This window comes from Polyodon spathula, chromosome 6, assembly GCF_017654505.1.
Source record: "Polyodon spathula isolate WHYD16114869_AA chromosome 6, ASM1765450v1, whole genome shotgun sequence".
Taxonomy (NCBI): Eukaryota; Metazoa; Chordata; class Actinopteri; order Acipenseriformes; family Polyodontidae; genus Polyodon; species Polyodon spathula.
Genome location: NC_054539.1, coordinates 4,472,541 through 4,490,450, shown reverse-complemented (window position 1 = coordinate 4,490,450; position 17,910 = coordinate 4,472,541). Strand labels below are relative to the sequence as shown.

General features: G+C 37.2%; 1 protein-coding gene across 2 annotated transcripts in view; it reads left to right on the top strand.

The window, feature by feature from the left end:
- LOC121316710 (proteasome activator complex subunit 4-like) overlaps positions 1 to 17,910 on the top strand; it is a 54,967-nt gene that overhangs the window by 20,316 nt on the left and 16,741 nt on the right. For both annotated transcript variants that reach the window (XM_041251806.1, XM_041251805.1), the window contains exons 8-32: positions 2,300 to 2,422; positions 2,984 to 3,076; positions 3,832 to 4,097; positions 4,253 to 4,439; positions 4,564 to 4,653; positions 7,185 to 7,249; positions 7,457 to 7,607; positions 8,352 to 8,450; positions 8,602 to 8,671; positions 9,050 to 9,117; positions 9,218 to 9,433; positions 10,171 to 10,328; positions 10,463 to 10,558; positions 10,916 to 10,971; positions 11,692 to 11,748; positions 12,025 to 12,080; positions 12,263 to 12,361; positions 12,522 to 12,584; positions 12,766 to 12,861; positions 13,737 to 13,868; positions 14,874 to 15,083; positions 15,283 to 15,419; positions 15,542 to 15,595; positions 15,987 to 16,116; positions 16,606 to 16,687. In XM_041251806.1, coding sequence (XP_041107740.1) covers positions 2,300 to 2,422; positions 2,984 to 3,076; positions 3,832 to 4,097; positions 4,253 to 4,439; positions 4,564 to 4,653; positions 7,185 to 7,249; positions 7,457 to 7,607; positions 8,352 to 8,450; positions 8,602 to 8,671; positions 9,050 to 9,117; positions 9,218 to 9,433; positions 10,171 to 10,328; positions 10,463 to 10,558; positions 10,916 to 10,971; positions 11,692 to 11,748; positions 12,025 to 12,080; positions 12,263 to 12,361; positions 12,522 to 12,584; positions 12,766 to 12,861; positions 13,737 to 13,868; positions 14,874 to 15,083; positions 15,283 to 15,419; positions 15,542 to 15,595; positions 15,987 to 16,116; positions 16,606 to 16,687 — 2,854 coding nt within the window. The remainder of the gene's footprint in view (positions 1 to 2,299; positions 2,423 to 2,983; positions 3,077 to 3,831; positions 4,098 to 4,252; positions 4,440 to 4,563; positions 4,654 to 7,184; positions 7,250 to 7,456; positions 7,608 to 8,351; positions 8,451 to 8,601; positions 8,672 to 9,049; positions 9,118 to 9,217; positions 9,434 to 10,170; positions 10,329 to 10,462; positions 10,559 to 10,915; positions 10,972 to 11,691; positions 11,749 to 12,024; positions 12,081 to 12,262; positions 12,362 to 12,521; positions 12,585 to 12,765; positions 12,862 to 13,736; positions 13,869 to 14,873; positions 15,084 to 15,282; positions 15,420 to 15,541; positions 15,596 to 15,986; positions 16,117 to 16,605; positions 16,688 to 17,910) is intronic.

The window sequence follows — 17,910 nt, the reverse complement described above, 5'->3', positions numbered from 1 at the left end:
AACCCACCTACCGGTACTGTACCAGTTAAGCAGTGTGTGCTGGAAAGCCTTGTCAGAACATGGGTCAGGTAAGGGCGCAGTGGCGAGCCTTACCTGGTAATTTCACTACTTTGTTTTGGAATTGTCAGCTTGTACCGTCAAGTAAAACTTTGTTTTTTTGTGTTTAATTATGTACCTCACTACTTGCCTTAATTATAAATCATCTAATAGTGCTTTATATAGATAGATAGATGATAGATACAGTGCCTATAGAAAGTCTACACCCACTTGAACTTGTTTTCACATTTTGTTGTTTCAGTGCCTCAGAGTTTCATGCATTTAATTTTTTTCCACTTTTCTACATGCTATAGTCTATACTGTTAAGGGGAAAAAAGTTTTTATTGAGAAAAAAATTATATATTAAAAATACAAAACTGAACGATCATGATTAGATAAGTCTCCACCCCCCCTGAGTTATTACTTGGCAATTACAGCTGTGAGTTTATTGGGATAGGTCTCTACCAACCGTGCACACCTAGATTTGGCAATATTTGAGCATTCTTCTTTACAAAACTGTTCAAGCTCTGTCAAGTTCCTTGGGGAGCATTGATGGACAGCAATCTTCAAGTCATGCCACAAATTTTTGATTGGATTTAGGTCGGGCTCTCACTGGGCCACTCAAGGGCATTTACCTTTTTGTTCCTTAGCCATTCCAATGTAGCTTTGGCTGTGTGCTTTGGGTCGTTTTCATGCTGAAAGGTGAACTTCCGTCCCAGTGTCAGCTTTCTTGCAGAGGGCAGCAGGTTTTCCAAAAGGACTTCTCTGTACTTTGCTCCATTCATTTTCCCTTCTGTCCTGACAAGTGCCCCAGTCCCTGCCGATGAGAAACATCCCCATAACATGATACTGCCACCACCATGCTTCACAGTAGGGATGGTGTTCTTTGGGTGATGCACTGTGTTGGGTTTGTGCCGAACAACACTTCGCATTTAGACCAAAAAGTTCCATTTTCGTTTCGTCAGACGACAAAACTTTTTGCCACATGGCTACAGAATCTCCTGAGTGTTTTTTTTGCATACTTCAAATGGGATTCAAAGTTGTCTTTCTTGAGTAATGGCTTCCTTCTTGCCACCCTACCATACAGGCCTGATTTGTGGAGTGATTGGGATATTGTCACATGCACACTTTGACCAGTCTTGGCCATAAACTCCTGTAGCTCTTGCAAATTTGCCATACACCTTCCACTTCTTAATAATCATCTTGACCGTGCTCCTAGGGATATTCAAGGCCTTTGATATTTTTTTATATCCATCCCCTGATCTGTGCCTTTCAGCAACTTTGTCCCAGAGTTCTTTTGAAAGCGCCTTGGTGCTCATGATTGAGTCTTTGCTTTGAAATGCACTACCCAGCAGAGGGAACCTACACAAGCTGCTGAATTTTTCCTGAAATCGTGTGAATCAGTACAAGTTAACACAGGTGGAGGCCACTTAACTTGGTGTGTGATTTTGAAGGTGATTGGTTACACCTGAGCTAATTTAGGATTGCTATTACATGGGGGGTGGACACTTATCTAACCAAGCTATTTCAGTTTTTATTATTAATTTTCTACAAATGTCTAGAATGTTTTTTTTCAATTGAAATGAAAAAACAAAACAAAATGCATTTTAATTCCAGGCCATAAGGCAACAAAAGGTGAAAATTTTGAGGGAGTGTAGACTTTCTATAGGCACTGTAGGTAGATACCCGATGTTAAACATCAATAGATTAATGGTGGTATTAATAACCTGCAATGGGCATTCATATTGATCTTGTCTTTTATCCCTCACCTGTCGCCACATTTATTTATCAGAAAAAAAGGAAAAAAAAATCTGTTAGTCAAAAACGTATATAGAAATATAATAACACTTTATTCAATCCAAGTCTTATTGCTGTTCAAATATGCAGAAATCCATGTTCACTCAAACACAGCTAATTATTCGAAATGACTGGGATATTATGGAGATGTGTCGGCATGTGTGCAGTGTGTATAGTTTTATGAAGCATATATCTTCAGAGAACTGGTTTGGTAGGTAGTAGAATCTACCTCTTATAATGTCTGGAAAACAAGCATGTGTTTATAATCCCCACCAAGATCACATTGACCTAGTAGTCTACATCACAAGTAGTTGAGGATTCATACAAATTTAGATTTCTGTGCTCTTAAAAAATGGTTCACATTTTAAAGTTGTAGTTTGGAGTTTGGGAAGTAAGACTTGTTTTCACTGCTGCATTATTTAGAATACCAGTTAACATTATCAATATGCTTTTTGTCTTTTAATAGATATTTACTCGGATTCTTAGAAGCTTGAACCTTCCTGTAGGAAGCAGCCAAGTTTTAGTTCCAAGATACTTGACAAATGCTTATGATATAGGCCACATAGTGCTATGGGTCTCATCAATGCTGGTAAGAAACACTTTTTGTTATTAATAATCCAATTTCCAAATAATTATTTTTAGAGATACAATGCTCCATGTGAATTGAATGTATTTTAAATTAAGATCTGTTTTTATGTATCCATGCTATAGGTGCTTCTTTAAAGTCTTACCAGTATAACAAAGGTTTTTTTTCTTCTTTCCTAAATAATTGATAGAAAATGTTTCCCTCCTACTGTGTAGTGCTGCTGCTGAAACTTGCTTCTCTAAACACAAGTACTGGAATCTTCCGATTTACAAAAACAGATTTGTATATAATTTAGAGTGCATTTGTTAAATTCATAAGCGTTGGAGGTCAATAGAAATCAAAGTCTAGAATATTAATTCTGGAGGTGGCTAAATGTCTTAACTATGTGCTGTTGTAATAGTTTTTTCAAAATGTTGTTGTGTTGCATTTTTATCACTCATTTGTCAGTCATATGAAATGCACTGTATCTGTTGTGGTTAATGGGTAGAAGACCAGTAATTTTTCAATTAAGTTAAGAGTTTGAGAAGCATCTTATGCTTTTAACATTGCATTTGTTTTTCTTAGGGTGGACCAAGCAAGCAAACCCAAAAACAGCTAAGTGGCTTGTTCAACAGCATCACATCTTTCTTTCATCCTTCTAACAATGGCAGGTGGCTGGTAAGTGAATGGTCAAGACTGTACTGTGGCTGAAGACTAGGGCAAAGCAGTTGGTTGTCAAAAAATCTTGTGTTTGATTGTTTTTTGTTTAAATCAGCTGTTGTATACTGTTATATTGTTTAATACAATTCCTCTATAAAAAAAAAGATATTAAATAGTTCTGTACAGTACAGTGTGTGCCATTTATTTTCTGATAATAGGCCTAGTTAGCACTTGCATGACATCTGGAATATAACTGATGCTTGTCAAGGGACTGGCTGGGGATTAGTCATATTTGGTTTCCAAATAATTTAGTTAGTAGAGACCATATAAAATGTATTACTGCTGCTAAACAAACTGATGTCAAGCAGTATAACAAGTACATTTCAAGACAAATTATTATTGATAAAATGTTTCTTCCAATCAAGACCAAATTGACCGTCTGACTTTATATATAAAAAATTAAACATTAAAATTCTGTTTAATTCTGTCTTGCCAGCTGTCTTATATAAGCAGATATTATTCAGCTGCTCTTGGGCTTCAAGCTACCAGTGTTTAAGCTAAGACATTTTGAAAAAGGTTCTGTGGCCATTATGCTATTTTACAATAGTATGACCTGCACTGCTTTACAGAAATTGCATTAATTTGCATATCACATATGCACTTGCAACTGGCTAATGTACCAGCATATAGAATTATGTCTATAAGGTGAAGAATTCAGTAAATGCACAATATTACTGTGGTTAATAGGCACATTGCTGTATTTGCTTTGGCAGATGAAGCTAATGAAGCTTGTGCAGCGCTTGCCGGCCAGTGTGGTAAGAAGACTACACCGAGAGCGATACAAGAAGCAGACATGGTTAACGCCAGTCCCTGACAGCCACAAGCTCACTGACCAGGACATTACAGACTTTGTGGAGAGCATGAAGCAGCCTGTGCTGCTGGCAATGTTCAGTAAAACAGGCAGCTTGGATGCAGCCCAGGCTTTGCAGAACCTGGCACTGATGAGACCTGAACTTGTAATCCCACCGGTACTAGAGAAGTGAGTTCTCTGTTTAGTATAACTTCCAGTGAGTAGAGTGATAGTTGATTCTCGCATCCACTGACATGCATACATAACAGATATCTGTATATCCTGACATACATACTGTGAAACCTGTTGGAACTCGCATCATTTTGTGTGCATGGCTCTTCCAGAACCTATCCTGCAATGGAGACTCTGACAGAACCTCACCAGCTCACAGCCACCCTGAGCTGTGTGATCGGAGTGGCTCGCAGCCTGGTTTCTGGAGGCAAGAGGTTTCCTGAAGGCCCAAAGCACATGCTGCCGTTGCTGATGAGAGCACTGCCTGGTGTGGATCCAAATGACTTCAGCAAGTGCATGGTATGTGCCTTTTTTAATGGATATGCATTAGCAATGTAATACTAATAATATAGTGTTTGTCCTTGTACCCTGCTGTGGTGGAACAAGCCAGTTAAATGTTATTTTCTTTCTCCCCTCCATGCAGATAACATTCCAGTTCATTGCAACATTTTCTACTCTTGTGCCTTTGGTAGACTGTTCATCAGCTGTTCATGAAAGAGATGACCTCACAGAAGTAAGTACTTGAAAAAACATGTCATACTCCAGTTTACAGCACGTCTCCTTTTTTCTACTTTTCAATTTTACTTCACCCTTACAAACCATTTTGGCAAAGGTTCCTTTACACTGTAGCCCTACGGATGCTTTGTTTATCTTCATAAAAACTACCCTAACTAGTGCAGGGTAGATAACTGACTGACATGATTTGTTTTTAATAAAGAATAATGTAATTGTTTATTATCACATTCCATATAACTTAACTTTTTAAAACTGACCCATTTAACAGCCATTTTAGAACATAAGAACATAAGAACATAAGAAAGTTTACAAACGAGAGGAGGCCATTCGGCCCATCTTGCTCGTTTGGTTGTTAGTAGCTTATTGATCCCAAAATCTCATCAAGCAGCTTCTTGAAGGATCCCAGGGTGTCAGCTTCAACAACATTACTGGGGAGTTGATTCCAGACCCTCACAATTCTCTGTGTAAAAAAGTGTCTCCTATTTTCTGTTCTGAATGCCCCTTTTTCTAAACTCCATTTGTGACCCCTGGTCCTTGTTTCTTTTTTCAGGCTGAAAAAGTCCCTTGGGTCGACACTGTCAATACCTTTTAGAATTTTGAATGCTTGAATTAGGTCGCCACGTAGTCTTCTTTGTTCAAGACTGAACAGATTCAATTCTTTTAGCCTGTCTGCATATGACATGCCTTTTAAGCCCGGAATAATTCTGGTCGCTCTTCTTTGCACTCTTTCTAGAGCAGCAATATCTTTTTTATAGCGAGGTGACCAGAACTGAACACAATATATGAGGTCTTACTAGTGCATTGTACAGTTTTAACATTACTTCCCTTGATTTAAATTCAACACTTTTCACAATGTATCCGAACATCTTGTTAGCCTTTTTTATAGCTTCCCCACATTGTCTAGATGAAGACATTTCTGAGTCAACAAAAACTCCTAGGTCTTTTTCATAGATTCCTTCTCCAATTTCAATATCTCCCATATGATATTTATAATGTACATTTTTATTTCCTGCGTGCAGTACCTTACACTTTTCTCTATTAAATGTCATTTGCCATGTGTCTGCCCAGTTCTGAATCTTGTCTAGATCATTTTGAATGACCTTTGCTGCTGCAACAGTGTTTGCCACTCCTCCTACTTTTGTGTCGTCTGCAAATTTAACAAGTTTGCTTACTATACCAGAATCTAAATCATTAATGTAGATTAGGAATAGCAGAGGACCTAATACTGATCCCTGTGGTACACCGCTGGTTACCACACTCCATTCTGAGGTTTTTCCTCTAATCAGTACTTTCTGTTTTCTACATGTTAACCACTCCCTAATCCATGTACATGTGTTTCCTTGAATCCCAACTGCGTTCAGTTTGAGAATTAATCTTTTGTGCGGGACTTTGTCAAAAGCTTTCTGGAAATCTAAATAAACCATGTCATATGCTTTGCAATTATCCATTATGGATGTTGCATCCTCAAAAAAATCAAGCAAGTTTCCTACCATATAGGTAATTTTTCCATTTTGGATCTTATTATAGTTTCCATAAGTTTGCATATAATAGAAGTCAGGCTTACTGGTCTGTAGTTACCTGGTTCAGTTTTGTTTCCCTTTTTGTGGATCGGTATTACGTTTGCAATTTTCCAGTCTGTCGGTACCACCCCTGTGTCAAGAGACTGCTGCATGATCTTGGTTAGCGGTTTGTAAATTACTTCTTTCATTTCTTTGAGTACTACTGGGAGGATCTCATCCGGCCCAGGGGATTTGTTTATTTTAAGAGCTCCTAGTCCCTTTAACACTTCTGCCTCAGTTATGCTAAAGTTATTTAAAACTGGACAGGAACTGGATGACATGTGGGGCATGTTGTCAGTATCTTCCTTTGTAAAAACTTGTGAAAAGTAATCATTTAACATATTTGCTATTTTTTTTTCTTCATCTACGATTTTGCCATTTGTATCTCTTAAACATTTAATCTCCTCTTTGAATGTTCTCTTGCTGTTGTAATATTGGAAAAACATTTTGGAATTGGTTTTAGCTCCCTTAGCAATGTTTATTTCTATTTCTCTCTTGGCCTTTCTAACTTCCTTTTTGACTTGCGTTTGCAGTTCTGTGTACTCTTTCTGCGTACTTTCTTTTTGGTCCTTTTTTAATGCTCTGTAAAGTGCCTTTTTTCGCTGAATATTTTTTTTAATTGATCTATTAAACCATTTTGGCAATTTAGTTTTACATTTAGATTTGTCTACTTTAGGGATATAATTGTTTTGTGCCTCTAGTACTACATTTTTGAAGAACAACCATCCTTCTTCTGTGGGTGTTTTCTCTATTTTACTCCAATCTACTTCTGTTAGTCTCTGTTTTATACCTTCATTACTTCCAGTGAATCGACTCACAATTTAAACTTATTTTTTGTGGTTTGCAAAGCTGCTTTTTTATACACATATGTTTTCAGCTGGAGAGGAGAGAATGTTGTTTAAGTAGAACGTTTTAATGGGAAGACTGATTTGAGCGCCCTGGTAATTACAATATTTATGTACTGTTTCAGGTGGAGCGGGAGCTGTGCTCAGTCAGTGCGGAGTTTGAAGACTTTGTACTGCAATTTATGGACAGGTATGTTTTTGGAGGGGGTCCAATGCTTATGCTATTTGAGTTGAAGTTGGCTGACCTCCATATCAACGAGTTTCTGAGTTAACAATGGGTAATGGTCAAAGCCAGCACAAGTTAAGTTTTTGAATCTTGGAAAGTGGTTTGTATAGTGTTTGCTACTGCAAAAAGGGCACAGTAAGTTAAGGGCTTATCTGACTTATTTTGCTGCAGGTGTTTTGCCCTTATTGAAAGCAGTACACTTGAGCAGACGAGAGAGGAGACAGAAACCGAAAAGATGACTCACCTGGAAAGCCTAGTGGAGCTGGGACTGTCTTCCACCTTCAGCACCATCCTCACGCAGTGCTCCAAAGACATCTTCAAGGTTCATAAACACACACAGAAATACACACGTTTCCCTAGTACCTACTGTAGAACAGTATACATTGCTGTTAACGTGGCACAGCGAAAGCCCCACACTGTGGTAATGGTAATGTAAGACTGATTGCTATTTCCTTATTTCTTTTCATAACGGGGTCCTGCAAACCAAACAAGGTATCCAGAAGTGCATATACAGCTTTAAGTCTAAAAGGAAGACTTCACAAACATTTCGACTGGATCATGTCTGGTTCAGTGTCCTGGATTTAAATAATAATAATAATTGCTATATTTAAGACAAATTGTTTGTTTATTATGTAGGCTGCTTTAAATCCATACACTGTTATAGTATTTCTGAATTGAATTAGTCATGCCTAAACTTTCTTTGAACATAAACTGGTTGTACTGTAAGTAGACCAAAGTGACACAAGTTATTTTTTCAAAGTAAAATAATTTATTAAAATTATATGCATTCGGGACATAATTTATATAGTTTTCTGTTTGATAAATAATGTATTTTGTTTTGTAAAACAATAGTTGTGTGGTAGTTATTATTAAAAGCGACACGTACAAGTCTAATTATATCCCACAATATTCTTCCTTGTGTCTGATTTGCATAATCGTAAACATCAGGCCAGGCTCTAACGGACGAGACAAACTTCTGATTTAAGAACTTTTAACTTTCTCTCTCCTAACCAGATCCATGTTTGATTTTCTTTTTTTCTTTCTTTTTTTTTTTTTTTTGTTTTAGGTGGCCCTAGAAAAGGTCTTTAACTTTGCCACTACAAATATCTTTGAGACTCGGGTTGCTGGAAGAATGGTGGCTGACATGTGCAGAGCCGCTTCTAAGGTGAGGATACTGTAATTTCTCAAACACAATTGAATGAGAATGAAAGAGGGCATTCGCATTGCCAGCTTCTCTCTCCATTATATGCAAAGATAAAAGAATGTGTATGGTAACTGCTTAATGTATATGAGTATCACCCTGTTTTCTGTTTCAGTGTCATCCAGCAGAGTCTTTGAAGCTTTTTGTGCCACACTGCTGCAATGCAATAACTCAGCTCACAGTCAGTAAGTTTCCCATTTACAGTTCTGTCCAACCCAATATGTGTACTAGAAAAATTGTGGGAATAACATTAAAGGATTTTTTTTATAGGGAGGACTTGTGCTTAGTAGGGGTTTTGAAGCCCTGTCCTAACAATTTTAAATGCAATTTTAGAAAAGGTGAAGAACTAAGTTAGAGAGAAATGTTTTAAAATCACATTTAAAGGCAGTGTTGTACAGAACCTTCCAGATGTGTTCAACCACCAGACAGTAATATCCTTTAATCAGAGTCTTGTTGCCTAAATAGTTAAATGCAGTGAATACCTTTGAAATGGTTACACTAGCAGTATTGTTTTATTTTTAAAACACAAATGCCTGTTTCTTATTTTTTTTTTTTTTTTAAAGACGATGATGTTTTGCGTGAAGAGGAGCTGGACAAGGAGCTGCTGTGGAACCTTCAGCTTCTGTCTGAGGTAATAAAAAAAGTGGTCCTATAAAGTGGCCATACACAATCCACGCTATAAAAGGAAATGAACTATGGGAATTGTAGAAATATTTTTCCTTCCCTTTCAGATCACCCGTGTTGATGGTGACAAGTTGTTGCCATACAGGGAGCAGTGTGTGAAGATTCTGCAGCAGACACTCCACTTGAAGTGTAAACAAGGCTACATGCTTTCCTGTAACCTGCTGCACCATCTGCTTCGATCTTCCTCTCTCATCTACCCCACTGAGTACTGCAGCGTCCCTGGAGGCTTCAACAAGCCTCTCTCTGAGTATTTTCCCATCAAGGTATGATACCCCCATTCCAACTCATGGTCAGAGTGCCTGGCTTCTGCCTTTTAACATGGCATTTTTCATCTTCCTTTCCATTTTAACCCTTTGTGGTCCATTTATTCAGCGCCTGTCAGACTCATCAGGTCCAGTTTATTTTCATACGTACTGTTTATTTTACACGTGCTGTTTTTAAAAGTTGTTTTTTGTTTCACAGTAAAACAGGTTTAAAAAGCACTGCATAGCAACAGGACACTCAGTACTGCATCTCCAGCCCCGCCCCACTCCTTGTTCGCTGCATTTATCACATACCTCTTCATTGTCATGCATACTGATAAATGATCTCCTGATCACTCATTTTATCACCAAACTCCTTAATAATGCGATCCAAGTCATTATTTTATTACTAAAACAGAAAGCTCTGCAAATGTCTGTGATTCTTTGAGCGTTGAATGCAGAAGCAGCTGTCTTGTCTTGACTTGCTTATGTCCGTGTTATCTCTCTGGTGCAGGGGCTATTACATAGGACCACAAAGAGTTAAAGTGTTGGAATAGAACAGTTTCTGCCAACTCCTTTTTTTACTGCATTAGTTGTAATAAAATCTTGTATATAAACACTTCCTCTTGGGCATACTGGCAAGTGTATGAAGTTCAAACCCCAACGCCCTTATTTTAAATAGAAGACTGCATGAGTTGTTGTGAAGGGTACAGCTAGTTTGTAATTTGTGACTTTTTTTTTTTAAATCATATTTACAGGACTGGGGTACACCAGGTGATCTATGGAACTTAAACATCCACTGGCACGTTCCAACATCAGAGGAGAAGGCCTTCGTATTTTATATACTGGACATCATCCTCCAACCAGAGCTGGTCAAGCTGCAGCGCCATTCAAGTGGAGAACTGGAAATGCCAAGGTTTGTTTGTTTTGTGTTTTCATCTTGTTTTTTTGCATTATAGTTAAATCTTGTACAGAAAAAAAAACAGTTTTCTATGATGTCCATTTAGGATTAAATCTGATTGTGAAGCTTTTTTTCTCTGTGTTTTATAGGGATGACATACTGCAGAGCCTCACGATTGTGCAGCACTGTCTGATGGGCTCTGGGAGTTTCCTGCCTTTCCTGGATGGAGAAAGAATTACTGACCTGTAAGTGAGAAGAACATTCCATTTCATTACATTATATCCAGCTACCCTACTAAGAAAGTAAAAACAAACATACAAAAGCATAAAATCCAGTCTACAGAATGTATGTCTTAATTGCCTTTGCTTTGTTCATTTTTGTAAGTTCTACACAAGTTCAAGTGCATTCAATTATATTAATATTAAAACTGCAGTTGCTTTTATTTCACAAAGCACTTTTGAGCACAGTGACCCAAATATGAAAACAGGATTAAACTACTTTGTGTTTTCGTAGAGGGGGTGGCTTCAGCATTGTATTGTTTTACTTTTTTATTTTTTATCTTTTTTATTTCCTAAATATAATCTTTTTATTTTTCTCTTAAGTGTACCAAGCTTGGTGAGTTTGGGGGAGACACCACTCTTTACTGGCGTTGACTATGGTGGGTGTATATATCTGTATTCAATGTCTTTGAATGTAAAAATACAGTGAATCCTCACTGGTACACTTTAGATTAGAGTCCATATGAATAAACACTATGCTTTTACTCTGCAAGATGTTAAATGTTTAAGCATATGTGATATTTGAAGCCATGTTTAACATGTTTATAAAAAAAAAAAAAATTCACAGTGCTGTACTTGTCATCTGTAAAATATGAAATGCTGTAAATAACTAAAACCCATAAAATTAGTGTCATTGAAATACATATTTAAGTTACCCCTCATTAATGTAACAACTTCCCTTATTTTGCTGTAGATCATGCTTGTTTTCCAGACTTTACTTTCTCTGGTGAAGCGCATTTATCCTGCCATAACAAGCATTCCAAGTTCTATATGCAGCAAAGGGAGTTTAAAGCTCCAAATATGTGTTACACAGAGAGTGAGTCTATAGTGTGGTAATGTGATAGCTGGTTAAATGGACTTCTGATTGCTTGTTAAAACCTTGGTAACGAGATAACAGGAAGTTTTATTAAAGGTTCTGTTTGTATGAACAGCTTTGTAGCTGCTAACAGATGTTCAAATTCTTTTCAGAGTACGTTGTTACTGCCCAATACAAGCAGAAAAATGTATTGCAATTTAAATGGTCTTTGAAATGTCCTGCTTTTGCCTGGAAGCAACTGCTATTTGAGATGCTGATAACAGTTGCCCCTGCTTCTTTTTAGACATGTCGCGGGAGAACTACAGAGACGCTATTTGCAGTGTTATGAGGAAACTCCTGCGTAAGTTTTTTCCTTAGTTAAAGTTGGCACATGTGTCCAATACCTTACGATAGTATATCATGTGACTTACTATCACGTGAACCACAGCCTCTGGAGTTGCCGTAGTGATTATATTCAATATTTTAAACTTGCATACATTGTACATGTTTTGTTCCAATATCTTCAGACACAAGCTCTGATAATTAAGTGATGATGTTTCAACTACATATAATACACATTGTTAACCAGTTAGTGATAGACAATATAAAAAAAAAAACTCTTTTTTTTGTTCTTCAGATCACATTCTGGAAAATTCAGAGGATGATACAAAGTCATTGTTTTTGATCATTAAGGTGGGTTTTCAAAACTGTCAAGACTATTACAGTAGTTTAAGTTTTAACAACAATTTAACAAGCCACTTATTTTAATTTGGGATCTAAATAGCACTAAGTTATAATTTCTTTTAAAAATCTTCCTACTTATTGAACTGTAACTACGGTAAAACTTACCTTCTCGTCTGCTTTTTGTTTTTTAGATTATTGGTGACTTGTTACAGTTCAGAGGCTCTTATAAGCATGAGTTTGACTCCCGGTGGAAAAGCTTCAACCTTGTCAAGAAGTCCATGGAGAACCGGGTTAGTGTTCTTCTGCAGTGGCAATCTATGTAGTCCCCTTACTTGTTTCTTTAGGAGTCGCCTTGTTGACCATGCTTTTTATATTGATGCATATTTTATCAGCAGCAAATATCCAGAGTGATAATACTAACTGCTTTTAAACAATTTCTTTCCCTTGCAGCTACATGGCAGGAAGCAACACATCCGAGCATTACTCATTGACAGAGTTATGCTGCAGCAAGAGGTATGTAACCAGGGTTCATGTGTTAAAACTTTGTATGAGACCCATAGTTCTGAAACGAGAGTTTGTAATTACAGATTCATAGATTTTTTTTTTTTTTCTGAATGTTTCTGACATGCGCACTGTGAACAGACATAGTAAAAATAACATAGTAAAAATATGTATTGTTTCACTTCTGTTCCAGTTGAGGAAACTGACTGTTGAAGGATGTGAATACAAGACTATTCATAGAGACCTTTTAAGGGACCTCCTGCGTTTGTCAACCAGTACATACAGTCAGGTAATGCCTCTGTGGTGTGTTTGTTTTTTGGGGGAGGGGGATGTTGGAGAACGGTGAAGGTGAGGTGGAGAAACCATAAATCACTGGTTAAGAGCACTCTGGCAAGAATGCAAACCTGGAGTGTGTTCAGTAGTGGAGCACACTCATGGCACCCCGTAACCTATGTTAGCAGTTATTGAACGTCTGTTAGCAGGCAATACACGGTGTATTAAAACAGTTCCTTTAAGCAAGTTTTGCAATTTTTTGTATATATTTTTTAATGTAATTACTACTACTGTGTTTTTGTAATGTAAGGTTACTGACAGTTTTTCGTTTAGCATCTTGAGGTGTGAGTCATATTTGTCAAGCTATAATAGTCCATGTTTTCTTTTCTAATATAATCGTCACTTAAAAAAATAAAATAAAATACCACAATCGATTTTAAAAAGCCAAAATGACAAGAAAAATATTACTTATCACAGAAATCAGTTTGCAGCCACTGAACTGATAATTCAGGTCGGACATTTTGGACCTCCAGCGAGGCAGCTCTGAGCTTGACTCGCTGCTTTTAGAAGCACTCTCGGTGTGCAGCTCGTTCAATAGAAAGTGCCACGGAACGCTCGGGAGCGCTCTGCCTATTGAACGCACCCCTGGTTTGAACCTCAGTTCGTAGAGGATACACCACCTTCTGGTGTTCACCCCGATTTTAGGATCACATTTAAGAATTGGGTCAGAGATCTGCTGCACTTTTACAGTTTCTTGAATTTATAAAAACTGATAGAAATGTGAAAAAATAGTTTTTTATGTAGATATTGAGTGTAATTGCCAGGCTACTGAATTTAACATAGACTTGAAGTATTGCTGTAGTTTTTAACTATTGTTTTAAACATGTGCAGGTTAGGAGCAAGGCCCAGCAAGTTTTCTTCTTAACCCTCGGAAGTTACAACTTCTGCTGCAGGGACTTGATTCCATTGGTGCTGGAGTACCTGAAACCAAACCGGCAGGACATCTCCCAGCAACAGTTTAAAGTATGTTCAACAAAATACTTCAGTCCTTTGTTGTTGCTTGTAAACAAGATTAAAAGCTCCCTTGGTTTGATACTGTTCTCCTTTAAGGTTTCCTCTTATGGTAGCCCTTGTTTTTTTTATTGTAAATCCTGTCTATAATCGTATTTTGATTCCACAATTTATTTATTTATTTATTTATTTTTTTACCAAGTTCTCTGCAATATTTTGTCCATTTGCAGGTGTTGATTTTACCAGGGTTGGGGCCTGTTCATTTAATGTCCCCTTGCTTACTCATTCAGGTTATAGTACTCATCATTGTGTGTGATACATTTTGGTTGGCTGGACCTCCTTGGCTTTGCCAAGGTTGAAGCACTGGTATATTCTGTTATGTAAGGCTATTCTTTTTAAATTCCCTCCATATATAAATGTATACTTTTTATAGTCGCTTTTTGTAACTACAGTATTAAATCGCACTCATTTTTTTAACTTTACGATTCCTAAATGTGTACAGATGCCGCTAAAAGATCATTTGCCTATTTAATCCTTGGTCTTGGAATGATTTACAATCTAAACTTAAGTTGCAGTCCCAAATAACTTTAGTACAATTTAAGAGTAAGCTGCACGATGATCTGCTTGAGAGCTGTGCATGTAAGTAGTGGAGTAGACTAGTTACTGGTTGTTACTATTTGATTGAGTGTTTCACTGATTGTATTATGATTTGTATTATATTTTTGTATCTCTGTTTTTGTACTGTGTTTTATTGTGTTGCTGCTCTCTTTCTTGGCTAGGTTGCACTTGTAAAACAGATTTTAATCTGAATGTGTTTACTTAGTAAAATAAAGGTTTAGAAAAAAACAAAAAAACTGTTGCATGCCCCTGTAGCATCCTCTTGAGAAAATATATCAAATGTGAAATATTGCATTGAAACAGCTGCTTGTTTTGTTTTAGTTAGCTTTTTGTTTTTAAATAAGATATACAAAACCGTGAACTGTTACTGTTTATAATGAAGCCTCACTCTGGTTCCAGGGTGCCTTGTACTGTCTCCTGGGGAATCACAATGGAGTTTGCCTGGCTAATCTCCATGACTGGGACTGCATTGTACAGACCTGGCCAGCTATCATCTTGTCTGGTCTCAGCAAGGCCATGTCTTTGGAGAAGCCCTCCATAGTCCGACTGTTTGACGATCTTGCAGACAAGATCCACCGACAGTACGAAACCATTGGACTGGACTTCAGTGTAAGATCAAGATTCTCGTCCATAACTAATGACATTGTTTGTCATTACTTATGTTTCTTTTAGTATTTGCAAAGATGAAGCTTCTATTCTGTGCTTCATCTCCCCTGGCATTGTGCAGAATGCAGCTTTACCACAGTAACAACTTAAAGCATCTTAGGGTAACTGATTTTTTTATTTTAATTTTTTTAACAAATGAAAGGTACCTGGTGGTAGTTTGGAGATAGCTCTGCAGATTATGAAGTCAAAAAACCCAACTACAAATCTCCCACTGCCCACTTCAGAGGAGATTGAGAAAGGTGTTCAGCTCCAGCAGGCAAAAAACATTGACTCTGTGGAGTAAGTAAAGAAAGAAGTATTTAAACAAAGTCTCTCGTTGTCTGTTTTTTTTTTTTCTGAGCTTTTTTGTTAAGTTAAATAACATAGGTGCAGAATGATCATGTTTGTTTCTTTTTCCCTAGAAAATATGAGAGATTGGTCACTAGCTTGTTGGACTCCCTCCATCAGAGAAATCTGTACGTACCCGCACTGCATAATTTTATATTTCCCATTGCAATAGTATTTAAGATTGGAACCTTTCAGCTATTCTAAAGGGAGCTGTTGTTGTGTTGTATTTTATGGCATGTTTTAAATTAATTAAAAACACATGTCATTCAAACTTCTCTGTTTCCAGGGGACCTAACTTTAAACTATTAATTAGTAATTATAATAATTAATTAGTAGTTACCTAATAATACCCTCCTCGTTACTACGACCATCCATCTGGCTCCAGTAGGTAGGCTCTGCTGAAAGAAACTGAGAATGCCACTTTTATAATGTTAACATGTGAGTTGTTTGGTATCTATTACGATAGAGTTTTTTGCACAGCTTATACTTTCTAACGCTCTTTGCTGCTTTGTCTTTTAGTCCCTGGAAGTTTGAGCATATTGCCATTGGCTTTCTTTCCCTGCTGTTGAGGGATGATAAGCCCATCCCCGTCCCAGCAGTCCGGTTCTTTGTCCAGAGTCTGAACCACGATGCACTAGTCGTTCGAAAGGTGAGTTCATTGTAAATATTTTATCATCTGGTTTAATATCTGTTAGTTCCTGCCTTACGTGTTTTTTTACATTGTCATTTTTGTGTGGATTTCAGGAGTAACTCTTTTCTTGTTTTAATTCTGGTTGGAATCCACATCCATAACAGTTGCTTGTTCTAGAAATTGGGCAGCATAGGCAATGACATATACCATTTTCGTGCTGAATAGGATGCCCTGTGGTAAATCTGGTGACAACACCCTCTTGACTGTCATCAGAATTATCTGAATGTGTTCCTCTTTGCTTAAAGACATTTCACATCTGTAAGAAATAGTCTGCCTTTAGAGTTATGCCTCAGATGTCTGACTTATAGAATCTCCTGTATAGCTTTTTTTTTTTTTGCAAGTCTGTGGGGTAAATATAATTATTTAATTGGCATTAGTCAGTCAGCAAGTTATTTAGTAATATGAAGGTTTTGCAGTATGTCTTAGCTCTGTGGTTTTTGCTTCCAGATGGCAATCTCAGCTGTTGCTGGTATTCTGAAGCAGCTGAAGAGACCTCACAAAAAAGTGGAAAAGAATCCTTATGCAATTGGTAAGTGTGTGTATTTTAAAATTTTACTCTCAAACAAAAGGATTGATTCTTACCTAATTGGCTTCCTTAACATACCGTGTATTTTTTAATTTTTTTACCCCATTTAATTCTTGCAGATATATATTAATCTTCCCTTGTATCATTATGCTGGTGCTTTCTCTTGAATCAGAAGTGCTGTGCTGTATCAAGTTCAGTTCTTTCACCTATCCTTCACAATGTTATCCCAGCAATGAGGCTACACATTAACACATTGTTTGTTGCATCTTCAGAACTTTTTTTAGAAAGTGGTGAAACCTTCATATGGGCAATCCATAGCACAATTTCTTGAGAACAACATTGTTATGGTGTGGATAATGAAGACTGTATCTTGGGAACAACTTGATCAATGTTGCTGAATCTTTACATGAAATATCAACATACTGTAAACACAGTGACACTTAACCCTTAGCAGTCCATTTATTCAGCGCTTGTCAGGCACGTTGGGTACATTTATTTTCACACGAGCTGTTTATAGACGTGCATCCTGATAAATCCTCTCCTGGTCACTCGTTTTATCATCAAACTCCTCAATAATGCGATTCAAGTCATTGTTTTAATACTAAAACATCTCAAAAAGCTCTACAAATGTCTGTGATATTCTTTTAGCACTGAATGCAGAAGCAGCTGTCTCCTTTGTTTATATCCGTGTTATCTCTGTGGTGCATGGGGCTTTCAGATACGCCCCTTTTTTTTTTTTTAGGCTTCATTTGGCTCCTATCAGTTTCACTTGGCCATTGAAAGGTTTTCTCAGCTTTTTCTGGAGAAAAAACGACTAGAGACCTGTGCTTTACGTCTTTTTGATGTCAGACTGGAAAGGACAAATTGTAATGTCGGACCGGACCTGGTGCGACATAGAACTACAAAGGGTTAAACTATTACTTGGGAACGGATGGTCTGTATGAGCATACTGTGGTTTTAGTTTATGTTAACCTACTATTTTTTACATTACTGACTTGTGAAATTCTGCAATGTGTTTATTCATCGCCTTTGCAGGTACAGTGTTACTGAATGTCTGAATTGAAGTGAATTCAGTGTCTGAATTGAAGTGAATACCTACATAAGAGAAAGGCATACAACTCTTCCACTTTATTACTTGGTAGAATGATAGACTGTGACAGTTACACTGTATTAATTGTACTGTAGTTGTGGTGGCTGATCTGGCAGTAGCCAATGCTTTGTAAACA